The 12,655-nt window shown below is 38.4% G+C and overlaps 1 protein-coding gene across 1 annotated transcript; it reads left to right on the plus strand.

The window, feature by feature from the left end:
- The first annotated feature begins 670 nt into the window (after nt 1-670).
- KLHL15 (kelch-like family member 15) lies at nt 671-12,010 on the plus strand. Its single transcript, XM_009864711.1, has 2 exons — nt 671-1,388; nt 10,901-12,010. The coding sequence occupies exons 1-2, from the start codon at nt 684-686 to the stop codon at nt 12,008-12,010; spliced, it is 1,815 nt and encodes a 604-aa protein (XP_009863013.1). The 5' UTR covers nt 671-683.
- Nucleotides 12,011-12,655: the final 645 nt, after the last annotated feature.

Here is a 12,655-nt window from a genome sequence, read left to right on the forward strand (position 1 = left end):
ATTAAGCTTCAGTAAATCTAGTGTACAGAATATTATTTATGGTGACCTAATCTTGTCAGTGCTTCTTGTTGCCTTAGTATTTTGCACTTTATAAATCTCATCACCTTATTAATCCGTACAGTAAGAAACAAGTTTTCCTAGAAATTGCATTTGAGTAAATTGGCATATATTCTTAAAGAGACTACAATTTTTTTAGGTTATACCTCACACAGATCTACTGCAACTTGATTTTGAAGTTTAGGAAGTTTGTCTTTCTTCCTGAAACCTTTGGTATTCAAGAGTGGTTGTTTTACTGCTCCCCTGTGATAAATTCTTTAGAAGGATTGTGGGGTGGGGGAAAGCAAGAAGACTGTGACAACTCTTTTAGCATTGCATATTCATTGTCTGACCACTAAGTAGTTTGAATGAGGAATCACTTTGGCTGTACCACGTAGTTATTCCTGTTTATTACCCTTTCATTAAAGTGTGATTATTTTGGGGAGAGATATATTTAAAGTTTGTGGTTTTAAGTTGTTTCTTGTTTTCGCAGCTGAACAGAAAACAAAAAGGATGGTGAAGACTTAAGTCTTAATAAAGGCAATCTCAGAATTTACCTAGTCAGGAAGGGTTTGTGATATGTTATTAGAAATAAAAAAGTTATTTTTATTTTTATTTATTTATTTTTTCTTCCCCCTAGGTGATTCATGGCAGGGGACGTGGAAGGGTTTAGCTCCTCCATCCACGACACCAGTGTCTCTGCTGGATTCAGAGCACTGTATGAGGAGGGATTGCTTCTTGATGTCACACTTGTCATTGAAGACCACCAATTTCAGGCTCATAAAGCCCTGCTTGCCACCCAGAGCGATTACTTCAGGATTATGTTTACAGCTGATATGCGAGAACGAGATCAGGACAAAATCCATTTGAAAGGTCTGACAGCTACAGGCTTCAGTCATGTCCTCCAATTCATGTACTATGGAACTATTGAACTGAGTATGAACACTGTTCATGAAATCCTTCAGGCTGCCATGTATGTCCAGCTTATAGAGGTGGTAAAGTTTTGCTGCTCTTTTCTCTTAGCTAAAATCTGCTTAGAAAACTGTGCAGAAATTATGAGACTTCTGGATGATTTCGGTGTAAACATCGAAGGAGTCAGGGAAAAATTGGACTCCTTTCTGCTAGAGAATTTTGTGCCACTCATGTCCAGACCTGACTTCCTTTCATACCTGAGCTTTGAGAAGCTCATGTCTTACTTGGACAATGATCATCTGAGCAGGTTTCCAGAGATAGAGCTGTATGAAGCTGTTCAGGCCTGGCTGCGACATGATAGAAGACGCTGGAGGCATACGGACACCATCATTCAGAACATCAGGTTTTGTTTGATGACACCATCCAGTGTTTTTGAGAAGGTTGGTGCATTTGAAAAGCAGTAGACAGGATTCATCATTTAGCTAGGGCAGCATGCCATTAAATAGGTAAGATTCCCAAACCTGTTAGGAGGAACAGAAGGATAGCGTTTATTTTTCTAGTAAACCAGCAGAAGACAAACATCTAAGAGTATTGTCATCTAATTATTAGACAGTAGTATGTGCAGTGGCTGGAGAACAGGTAGGTTTACAGTACATGTTTTAAAGTGACTCCATGTGGAAAGGACACTTTTAAATAAGGTCACTAGTATCAAGCTTTATTTCAATCATTCTTGCTTTTTCCACAAGTTTCTTGTTGTTTTCCAGAGATTTTGGAGCTACATACAGTACGTAGGGCATATGTAATGCTAATTGTTATCAATATAACCAAAACATGGTGACTGTAGATTTTACATGTTTTAAGTACAGTTTTGGTTTTTTATTATTTACAAATGAAAACTAGCATCTGCTATTAACTCTGCGGGGTGTTTTTGTTGTCATTGTATCTTCAGTGCTTGTGCTGTTACACAGAAGGTGGAAGCAAGCCCTCATTCTGCAAAGTTACACATGTATTTGGTTTTGCACAAGGCATATAATACAATCAAAAATTGACAGTGTGAATTGTAATGGTTAACAGAAGAGTCTTTGTAACAGGTGATCTAAAATTCACCTGATCATTTTATGTATTAAGAGGTTAAAAGAGAACTTGATTTTTCTGCTGTTTTGTTGAAGAATCGACAAATTTTTTTTTTTCTAGTTCCTGAGAATCTCTGAGTATTTGCCAACGGTAGAGAATTACAAAACTTTGTAAGCGGCTCTTGTGGGCTAGTAACAGTAAGGGTATTCAGATTAGAAGTTACTTGAACTGTGCTTTTTTGTTTTAACAATGTTAACCTTGTGTGATAAGATACAACTTTAACTTGTGTATTTTTCACTTCTCAGTGAATTAATAGGATTTAAGAGCCTGTGGTTTTGTTGGGCTTCTTACAAATTAGTTTCCCATATATTTTTACTTTGGTATCTAGTGAATATGCAGATAAGGTTATATTGTTCTGAGTGGTTTTAAGAGCTACTGGATCATTTAAGGAAGTATTGCTTACACTTACTTGTATGGAAAACTTATAAAAGCTATTAATTACTTCAGAGACTAGTGGGTGTGTGTTTTGGATTTTTTGTGTGTGTGGGAATTGAGTAGAGGAAGTAATCATACAGAATGTGTGTTTATGGTCTTATTTTAGCCTATAGACATAAACAAAATAAATACCTAAACATGTTTTAGAGCAGTAAAGTCATGTTTATAATGGGTTAAAATATTTCCAACTACTACTATGTGCTGAACCCTGCAAGATACTGTGTAGTCTCTTGGGTTTAGTAACACTTTTACCTTATTCTTACATTATCTAAAGTCTTCAGTAGGAAAATTAATGTGATTAACAGATTCACAGAGCGTTACTAATGTAAATCTGATGGGGGAGGCTCATCTGAAAGTATCTGGTTCAGCTCTTCGAGTTTTTGGGATACAAGCTCAGGCATCAAGCTGTCTTCAGGTAAATTTCTGTAAGCAAAAGTGAAAAGTATGTGTTGGTATTCGGCATTATAGTTAGGTATAACTTCTGGAGCTGTTTTTGACATCAGTGGTATAAATCCTGTATATACCACTTCTCAGGTTTTGTCTTAAGAGCTCCCAAATGACCAGATAGGTACAACTGTAGGAGATAACTCATTTTTAGCATCCCTGTTTTTAAACCCACATGTAAAAGCTTTATTCCTGAATACCCTTTCCACTAATGGTAAGTGGGAACACAGAGAAGCCAGTGCAGATTCTGGAGGGACAGCTCCGCAGGGGGATGCGCCACTAACTATGTCATCCTTTGCTACAGCTAGGAATTTGTGTTTTGCTCTGGCTAGAGAGCATTGAGTAATCCACTGTGGCAAGTGACACAGGACAACTGCAGTTGGAGCTAACATCAAAATATAGACCACACTTATTTTTTTTTATTATTATTATTTTTCTTTTAAATATAGAGCATGTCTGTTACCTGTTCTGGAGAGGAGAACTCTCTTCTGTGTGTAGAAGGGGTAAACATTGGTAAAACAGCGTTTTGTTGTTGTTTTTGGAGATACACAAAAAACATTCGCCTTTTTCCTGAAGCCAGCACATAGTAAATGCCTGCATGAATGCACAAAATACAATCTTAGGTTGACTCTTCCAGTTCAGCAAGCTCTGTATTGGCTATATGCTGGCTGGCTTGTCATACGTACTCTTACATAATCCTTCTAATACGCATTTCTAAGATGCTTGGCATCGTAGTATATAAAGTACTTATATAACTTCATTTTGCAAGTCACAGTAAGGATACTTTTGGTCTCCTCAGCTGCTCTATTTCTTACGTCATTTTTTGGGAAGAAATTTACAATCTGAGTGGGATGGCTTGTCCTTTTAAGGATTAAATGAGTGACTTGACTTACACATGATGTGCAGTTGGAGTGCACAAGTGAAATTGCAGCCTGTTTGCTTACTCTAAACTGTCCTGGGAAAACTGCTTCTGAAGTAGGAATAGATACTCCTTTTGTTCCCCACCCCTTAAAAATACCTGTAGATGTATGTGGGAAATGGAAAAATAAATAAGGGATTTGGGCATTAGTTAAAAAATAAAGGCAAAGTATACAGGGAGAAGCACAAGTTGCGCTATCCTTGTTATGCTTTCCTTTATTTGAAACATATCCATGGCTCTGTAGGCCTTTAGGAAAGTTGGAGATAAGTCAGAGGGCATTTCTCCTAGAGAGCTGAGTTCATCTCTGTGTTATTGGAGGCAACCATGTCATGATTTCCCTTTATATACTATTTAAGCTCCATTTAGTTTCTATGTACTACTGAGGTTGAAATGTTGTTTCAAAATCTCTATCTTTAAGATTGAAAGATGTCCATTGTGTAGAGTTATACTAGCCCAGGCTGATTTATAAATTCCCAGTTTAAATCATAAACTTACTATTCACTAGGTGAATCAACTTCTGTGTTAAAGGTAAGATGAATAGCACTCTATCTTTAAGCGTGTAACTTTGAGAAGTTGCTGTTGTAAGTTTACCTTTGATATATGGATTGAATTTATCTTCTTTTTTTTTCTCTGCATTTCCACATCTTATATTCATATGTATCTCCTGCAGTTTTGTATGCTGAAGTTTAGAATAAGAATTGCCTAGTGGATGAGGTTAGTAGGCCCCTCTTATCTTAAATAGGTGCTGCAGTTGATATCTTTATGTCTACAGGTTATTGCTGACTTGGATAGATTTGCCAGCAGTGTGTATTATGTGCTGACCATCTCAGTTCTGGCATGTAGATTGTTGGCCCCACTCTGATTTGAGAGATTAGATCTGAGCTAGATACTGGCTTGGTTGTGGCAATTCCTCTTGCCACTTTCTAAAAAGGAACAGCAAAATACTCAGTTTGAGGGCACTCTTCACTCTGCTTCACAGAGCCTATATCATCATGTGTTTCTATGTTTAAGCTGAAAAACTGTGAGTGATTTCTAGCACTTGAAGAATGGCCTTTCGGCTCCCTGTACTGGTAGTGACCAGTTTTCATACTGGCCACGGGGTGTAACTAAGCAATGAGACATACTAGAAAAAGGGAAAGTTAAGTACAGCAAGTTGTCCAATGCTGTGTATAGTGATGTTTGATTGCGAAGTAATTTTGATTGCTACTGTTTTAGAGACATACATGTGACTTTTTCTATTTGACTGAATTTTGATTTGGAATAACAGTGCTTACATTTTGATAATGTTTGTTTACAGGGTTACAGTTGTGTTTAGAATATGGCCAAAGATAAGGAGATCTGAAAATAATAAGGATATTAGTTGATAGAATTGATGGATCTTTAATTTTGATTCAGCTTAATCTCAAGTAAAATACCAATTTATTTACAAGTAAAAGGAAGAATTTGCTCTCTAAAAGTATCATACAGATGCCATCATTATTAATGGAAAAGGTGTAGCATAGCTTCTGTACTCCTAGTAGTTGAGTTTGACTTGCATCACTTACACATTCAGGATTGGCAGCTTTAGAATACTTAAGTAAGCACAATTTTATAACCTTTGAAATAGTTCTCTGCTTATGTGACTAGAGATGAGGCAGTCCTATTATGAGCCATCTAGATTTTTCTGTGGCTTTTTTTTTAACAGTTCTACAGAAGGAACAAAACTAATACCTACAGCATATAATAACATGTTAAGATTTAGTTACTACGTGTAAAATACTAGACCTCAAATTTGTAAAAATTGTATACTTCAGAAGTAGCCTTTCTTAATTGTTTTGAAAGCTTTTTCCTAAAAGCTCAAGTAACAAAAATACAAATAGAGCAATAACTGTAAGTTTTTGTAATAAAACCCAAACAAGGCAGCTGTATACTGAAGCCAAACTTGTGTTACAGAACATGTACCTTGGATTTTATTGCTCTTCCTGTATCTTATTAATTTGCTTAATTGTTTTAAGGGTGAGGTGGAACATGATGAGCATAACATGGGATACAGCTCGTCTTTTTGGGGATCACTTTCAAAATCAGAAACCAATGCCTTACATCTTTGGCTTTACTTTTTCATAGAATATAGATGGAAAATTCTGAAACTTGCATAGCGGCTGCAGCTAGAAAAGCATGTATTGCAGAAGAGCAGAAAAATGGGCAGTGATTAATAGCTGCATTAATTTGGAAAGCCTGCAATTTTTACTGTTTCACTGATTCAAAATGAAAAAGAGAAAATGCATTCAAGCTCCAGTGTGCTGTGGCAGAAGGGATGGTGGTGATTTTGAAGGCTTGATGTTTGTGGTATTGACCATGGAGAGGGTGAGTAGAGAGGTGGATGGTTTTAATTATTTTTTTTTTTAATTTTTTTTTTTTTAATGGAATGACACATTTGATTTGGTTTCTGCTGCTCCCTGTCAGTGTAGATAAAAGTCTGGATTATGAACAACTGTAACTCATAGATGGAGCAATGACATGGTTCTCATGAGATAGTTCTTACATTAGAACTATGTCCCAGCAGACCCTCTGTAAGAAGATTTTGTCCAGAAAACTGAAGAGCAGTATTAAAAGAAGATGAAAAAATCACATGAACATAACTTCATCGCTTGGATTAAATTTCTAGGGTTTTTTTCTACCAGTAAGACTGGCATAGGTAAGGAAGTCTAACAGACTTTCTTTGAGACACTTCAGCAAGATGCTGTAAAGCCTTTTTTTTAAAATCAATTCAGAGTTGATGTGCTCTTAAGAATGCACATTTGTTTTACTGCAAGGTTCATCACAGTTAGTGTACATTTCCATCTGGTTTGCATTTTTTCATAGAATCACAGAGTGTCTTGAGTTGGAAGGGACCTTAAATATCATCTAGTCCCAACCCCGCTGCCATGGGCAGAGACACCTTGCTGGACCAGGCTTCTCACAGCCCCATCCAGCCTGGCCTTGGACACTGCCAGGGAGGGCACATCCACGGCTTCTCTGGGCAACCTGTGCCACTGTCTCACCACCCTCACAGTAAAGAATTTCTTCCTTACATGTAAGCTAAATCTACCTTCTTTCAGTTTGAAACAGTTACTCCCTGACAAAGAGTCCTTCCTCTTCTTTCCAATAGGCCCCTTTAAGTACTAAGAGGCCACTATAAGGTCTTCTCGGAACCTTCTCTTCTCCACACGGAACAACCCCAACTCTGAACTCATCCCCACCTCTATCTGGTCCTTGCAGGGGAGTTGCTCCAACCTCATGATCATCTTTGTGGCCCTCTGCACCTGCTTGAGCAGGCCCATGCCTTTCTTACACTGAGCACTCAGGAGGTGGATGCATTACTCCAGGTGGGCTCTTAGGAGAGCAGAGTAGCGGTGGCCACACTCCTCTTGATGCAGCCGGATGCAGTTGGCTTTCTGGGCCATGAGCGCACATCTGCTGGCTCATGACCAGGTTTTCATCTACCAACACTGCCAAGTCCTCCTCTGCAGGGCTGCTCTCAATCTCCTCATCCCCCAGCCTGTATTTGTGCTTGAGAGTGCCCCGACCCAGGTGCAGGGCCTTGCCCTTGGCCTGGCTGAACTTCATGAGGTTGGCCTGGGCCCACCTCTGAAGCCTGTCAAGGTCCCTCTGGGTGGCATCCCTTCCCTCCAGCATGTCGGCTGCACCACACAGCTTGGTGTCATTTTGCAGAAACATGTGATTATTGTCTTTAATAAATATATTGGTAATTAAGTGCCTGTTCCTTCTAGAGGTTCTCCATTTGAACTTAACAGGAAAATTGGTCTGTTGGTAAGTGCCTGGATATTTGTTGGTTAACTAGTTGCTACTTAGAGGTAATGGCAAAAGACTACTTTTGGATGCTGAGGGATTTCCTTCAGCATGTTTTGGATGTCAGCAATTCCTAGAAAAGGCTCACTGAGGGACATATTCTTCAATCTACTAAAACTAAGGCATATGCACAGTTTATACTTGTGTTTTAATACCTAAACACATACAGATTAATATTTCTCTTTCTTGATTATACACACAAGTAATTAAAACTATTATAAAATTACTGAGAAGTGTAGGTGTTTGGAGGGTTTTCCTTACTGTGAGCTGAGAAAGACTTTCAAATAATTCTGGAATATTTCACACAGACAGGTATGTGGAAGTGGACAAACTGCCCTCTGTTTGCTTTGTCTTCATTTGCATCAAGCAGGCATGACCAGTCTGTGTTCTCCTATAGGCACATTCCATTATTTGTATTAGACCATCATTTGAGCATCAGGAGAGGTACTGCTGCTGTATTGTTGAGGTTGTCCTGGTGAAAGGTGGAAGGCTAGAAATGCTGATATTTTATTTCAACAGCAAAGTCTAGGAAGCCACCAACTACCTTTTCTTACCAGAATTTAGATAGTCTGTCACTTTGTTTTGCGATTTTTTTTTTCTTCCTGATATTGTAAGAATTCCTAGTACTTCTGTAAGAATTCCTAGTACTAGTACTTGTGAGTACTACTCACAATCTTTGTGAGTGTAAATAGCTTACCCACGAGCTTCAGCCTGAAGGAGTTTATAAATGGCAGTAGCATTTGCTTCTTGGTGTCTTTCTGGTTTAAGGTAAAAGACTGAGGCTTTGTTTTGGTGTTAGTGCCTTTGCCAGGTAAGTAGTAGTAAGCTCCTAATAGATTGATTCCTTGGTCTTGATATTCTGAGATATTCCTTGTTTCCTTTTGTGTGCTCTCATGGGGTGAGATTTAGGCTATGTGAAGGAGTACAGTGGTGAGGATATATGAGGCTTATTTTAATTTCAATTTCTGGCTGGCATTTCAATTTCTAGATCTAAAGAAAGCATTGTAAATGTTGAGGGGGGAAAAAAAACATTTTCCATCTGTGCCAGGCTTTGCTGGCATGCTTCACGTTGTGAGCATGTTGATCCTGTTGTCTTCCATAGTCATCCAAGAAAATTTGAAATGCATATAGGTGGAACAAAAATAATGTATCCCTTTGTTTAATTCCAAAAATGATATTTCCAGTTTGGGAATATGTGAGATATTGTTGCATAAAACAGTTGTACTAACTAAACAGTTGTTTAGAATTTGAAAGTTACCCTTAAGGATAAAGTAACCCATCGAGGTTGCTCTGTTATTTTAGCCTTTTGTTTAATTTTTTGTAACCTTTAAGACTTTCTGTGTCTTACCATTTTTATGTGCTGTTGTTCACCCCACCACCTTGACCGTAGTGTATTTTCTAGAATTTATGTTCAGTCTTTTCAGTCAGGCAAGGTATATGTTTTATTCTTACAAGTGCCATATCGACTGAGCCTCCTGTGTTTGTGTGATATATTCTTTATTTGCAGTAAGAAAATAGATCTGTTATTGCCTGGAAGAGTTAGGCTTGCTGTAGTTGTTTTATAAGCACTATACCTAAGTAAACCTTTTTTGTTCCATTGTTACCCCTAGTAAAAAAGGTAGAATGAAGTTGTATATTGCCCTGAGAATAATGTATCCAAGCTGCATGTGACCATCCAATAACAACAGTTCAAAAGATTTTTAAAAATGCCTGACAGCACTATGCCTTAATTACTATACAAGGCAGAGAAAGGATTAACAGAAATGTAGCAGAAATTGAATACTCCATGTTTATAGACCAAGCAACTACTTTATTCACAAGGTATAAAGACCATTTGTTTGCAAATTGCTGTTCACGTACATGAAAACTCACACCACTACCCCTTAGGTGAGTGGTGGTACAGCCTTTTTCTCCCTTGAGACAGGGGATAGGAGCAAGGGGGACCAGATAGTGAAAAAGAGTAGCTTCTGATGTTATCTTGTGGTAGTTTTGAAATTTCAGTGGTCTGACATTTTTTCAGAGCAATCCTTCTCTTCTGGAGCTAGCACATACTAAAGGCATTCAGAGTGTTTGAAAGCCATCTGGTTTTATGTGAAAGAAACTGGTACTTAGGATCAAATCTGATAGAGGATTTGTGGATTTGTCAATATCCAGAGGGTTTTTATTTGTTTTAGAGGTGTAATTCAGAATGCTGTGTTAGACAAGACTGTACAAGAAGAGGGAAGCCTCTTTGAAGAGAGTCGCAAGGCAGCCTGAGGGCTCTGTGGAGTTAGATTTATAAGACAGGTGTATGTTTTTGTATTGTCTCAGAACCAGTCTCAAGGAACTTAAATTGGCTTTGATAATAGGAGAGGTCCTCGAAAGATAAATTCTTACAGTCTCCCCCACCAACTCCAGTAAAACAGGGATAGCTCTTTTCAAGTTGAGATGGCACTGAGGAGCAGCACTACTGTGCAGTAATTCAAAGGTTCTAACTCTCAGCTGGGAAGCGGAAGTTCAAACCTACCTCTGCAATTTACCAAATAAATGCACTGTAAGTGGAGATGTTTTCCTCTTGTGTTAAAGGGGGTGTTAACATGTGGAGACTCACAGAGGGGAAACCATAAGGTAACCATCAGAAGGAGTGGTTTGTGCAATTACGTGTTCTGAAGGAAGGAATTTGAATACCTTCCCACCCCACTCCAATTAAATAGCCCTGTGAGCAGAGCCTAGCATTTGGGAATACCTACTTGGGCTTGATTGTGAGATTTCAGCAGAAATTAGACTTAGTAGACCTTAGTAAATACAGAATGGTGGCGTAGAATGTTTTCCAAACCAGGAAAATGGTGTATTTTTAATTCAGGGGCTTCATGGATTAAGCAGAAGATGAACAGAGTTTTTTTTCTGGGCAGAAGGAATAATAATTAATAGACTTGGGGATTTCAGCTGTGCCTAATTCCAGCTTAAATTCTGCATGTAAGGATTCTGCTGAAAATGTTAGTCACTGCTGTTAATCACTAAATTACCTTCTGGATTTTGGATAATAATACGTTAGCATAAGCCACTGTGCACAGATGCAATTGTTCTCAAGATTGCCTGAATAAAACCAAGTAAAATAATCTTCTAATGACAGATAGTTATTTAGGATTTCTTTAGGTTTTCTAGATTGTTTCTCTTGGTTGGAATTTTAATATCTTTTAAATGTATTCATAGGTAAAAACATCAGAGTTTTATCGATACTCCCGGCAGCTGCGACATGAGGTTGACCAAGCCATGAATTACTTTCATAGCGTTCACCAGCAGCCTTTGATGGAAATGAAATCGAACAAAATTCGTTCTGCCAAACCCCAGACTGCAGTATTTAGAGGAATGATAGGACACAGTATGGTAAACAGTAAAATTCTTCTTTTGCACAAACCAAGGGTCTGGTGGGAACTAGAAGGTCCTCAAGTACCTTTACGACCAGACTGCCTTGCCATTGTGAATAACTTTGTGTTCCTGTTAGGTGGGGAAGAACTGGGGCCAGATGGCGAGTTTCATGCTTCGTCCAAAGTGTTTAGATACGACCCAAGACAGAACACTTGGTTGCGAATGGCAGACATGTCTGTTCCACGGTCTGAGTTTGCTGTTGGAGTTATTGGGAGGTATGTTTATGCGGTGGCTGGGAGAACCAGGGACGAAACGTTCTACTCAACCGAACGGTACGATATCACTGAAGATAAATGGGAATTTGTGGATCCCTATCCAGTCAATAAATACGGCCATGAAGGGACTGTGCTTGGTAACAAGTTGTATATCACTGGTGGAATTACATCATCGTCAACTTCTAAGCAAGTGTGTGTGTTTGATCCCAGTAAAGAAGGGACAGTAGAGCAGCGAACAAGGAGAACTCAAGTGGTCACTAACTGCTGGGAGAACAAATGCAAAATGAATTACGCAAGATGCTTTCACAAAATGATTTCTTACAATGGTAAGCTTTATGTCTTTGGTGGCGTCTGTGTGATCTTGAGGGCCTCCTTTGAATCCCAAGGGTGTCCTTCTACAGAGGTGTATGACCCCGATACCGATCAGTGGACTATATTGGCTTCTATGCCAATCGGTAGGAGTGGTCACGGTGTGGCTGTTCTGGACAAGCAGATAATGGTTCTTGGAGGCCTTTGTTACAATGGGCATTACAGTGATTCGATTCTCACCTTTGATCCAGAGGAGAACAAATGGAAAGAAGATGAGTATCCGAGGATGCCGTGCAAGCTGGATGGCTTACAAGTCTGCAGCTTGCACTTCCCCGAGTATGTTTTGGAGCATGTTAGACGTTGCAGCTAAAACAGAATGAACATGGCGATGACATGCAAAAAGCTATACTTGATTCGTCAAAAAAATACAAACTGATTTAATTCCTTTAGAGACTTACCTTGTGTATAAAGTCAACTGCTAAATGCTTAAGAGAAACAGGATGTACAGGGAGGGTACTCACCAAATTTATTAGAAAAGCCAATAGTTGGTCTGATATTGTAAAAGCTTTGTTTTTTTAAAAAACGTAATTGTAAGTAGGGGAAAGAAAAATATATTTTTGAGTGTGCTTATTTTTTGGTACATTTTATGTCCATAATGCTTTTTTCTTTTTGTTAATGGCCATTATATCACTATGCTTCTGACATCAGTTGAGTTGAACAAAATATTTGTGGAAGGAAGAGAAGAACAACTTTATTTTCATTTTTAAAATAAACCACATCTATACTAGGGTACAACCAGGTATAAAATAACCAAACTAAACCATTATGTTGTCTTTTGGATGCTTTTCCCATTAATTGCAAAGTATTCTCAAATCTACTAGGTGTTTTTGTTTTATGTTAGATATGTTGAAGAATAATCTTTACCCCTTTGCATGACCTTTTTCCTGGTTTCGTATAGTAGTACCAGTAAGTCTGCCAAAATACAAATACACCTTTTCTACTAAATTGAAAACAA

The sequence above is a fragment of the Apaloderma vittatum genome, unplaced genomic scaffold (assembly GCF_000703405.1).
Source record: "Apaloderma vittatum isolate BGI_N311 unplaced genomic scaffold, ASM70340v1 scaffold32892, whole genome shotgun sequence".
Taxonomy (NCBI): Eukaryota; Metazoa; Chordata; class Aves; order Trogoniformes; family Trogonidae; genus Apaloderma; species Apaloderma vittatum.

What these genes read in the sequence shown, in the direction of transcription:
- KLHL15 (XM_009864711.1), top strand. Translation starts at nt 684, where the DNA reads ATGGCAGGGGACGTGGAAGGGTTTAGCTCCTCCATCCACGACACCAGT. An exon ending in CATCCAGTGTTTTTGAGAAG is followed by an intron (nt 1,389 to 10,900) that starts GTTGGTGCATTT and finishes ATGTATTCATAG; the next exon opens with GTAAAAACATCAGAGTTTTA.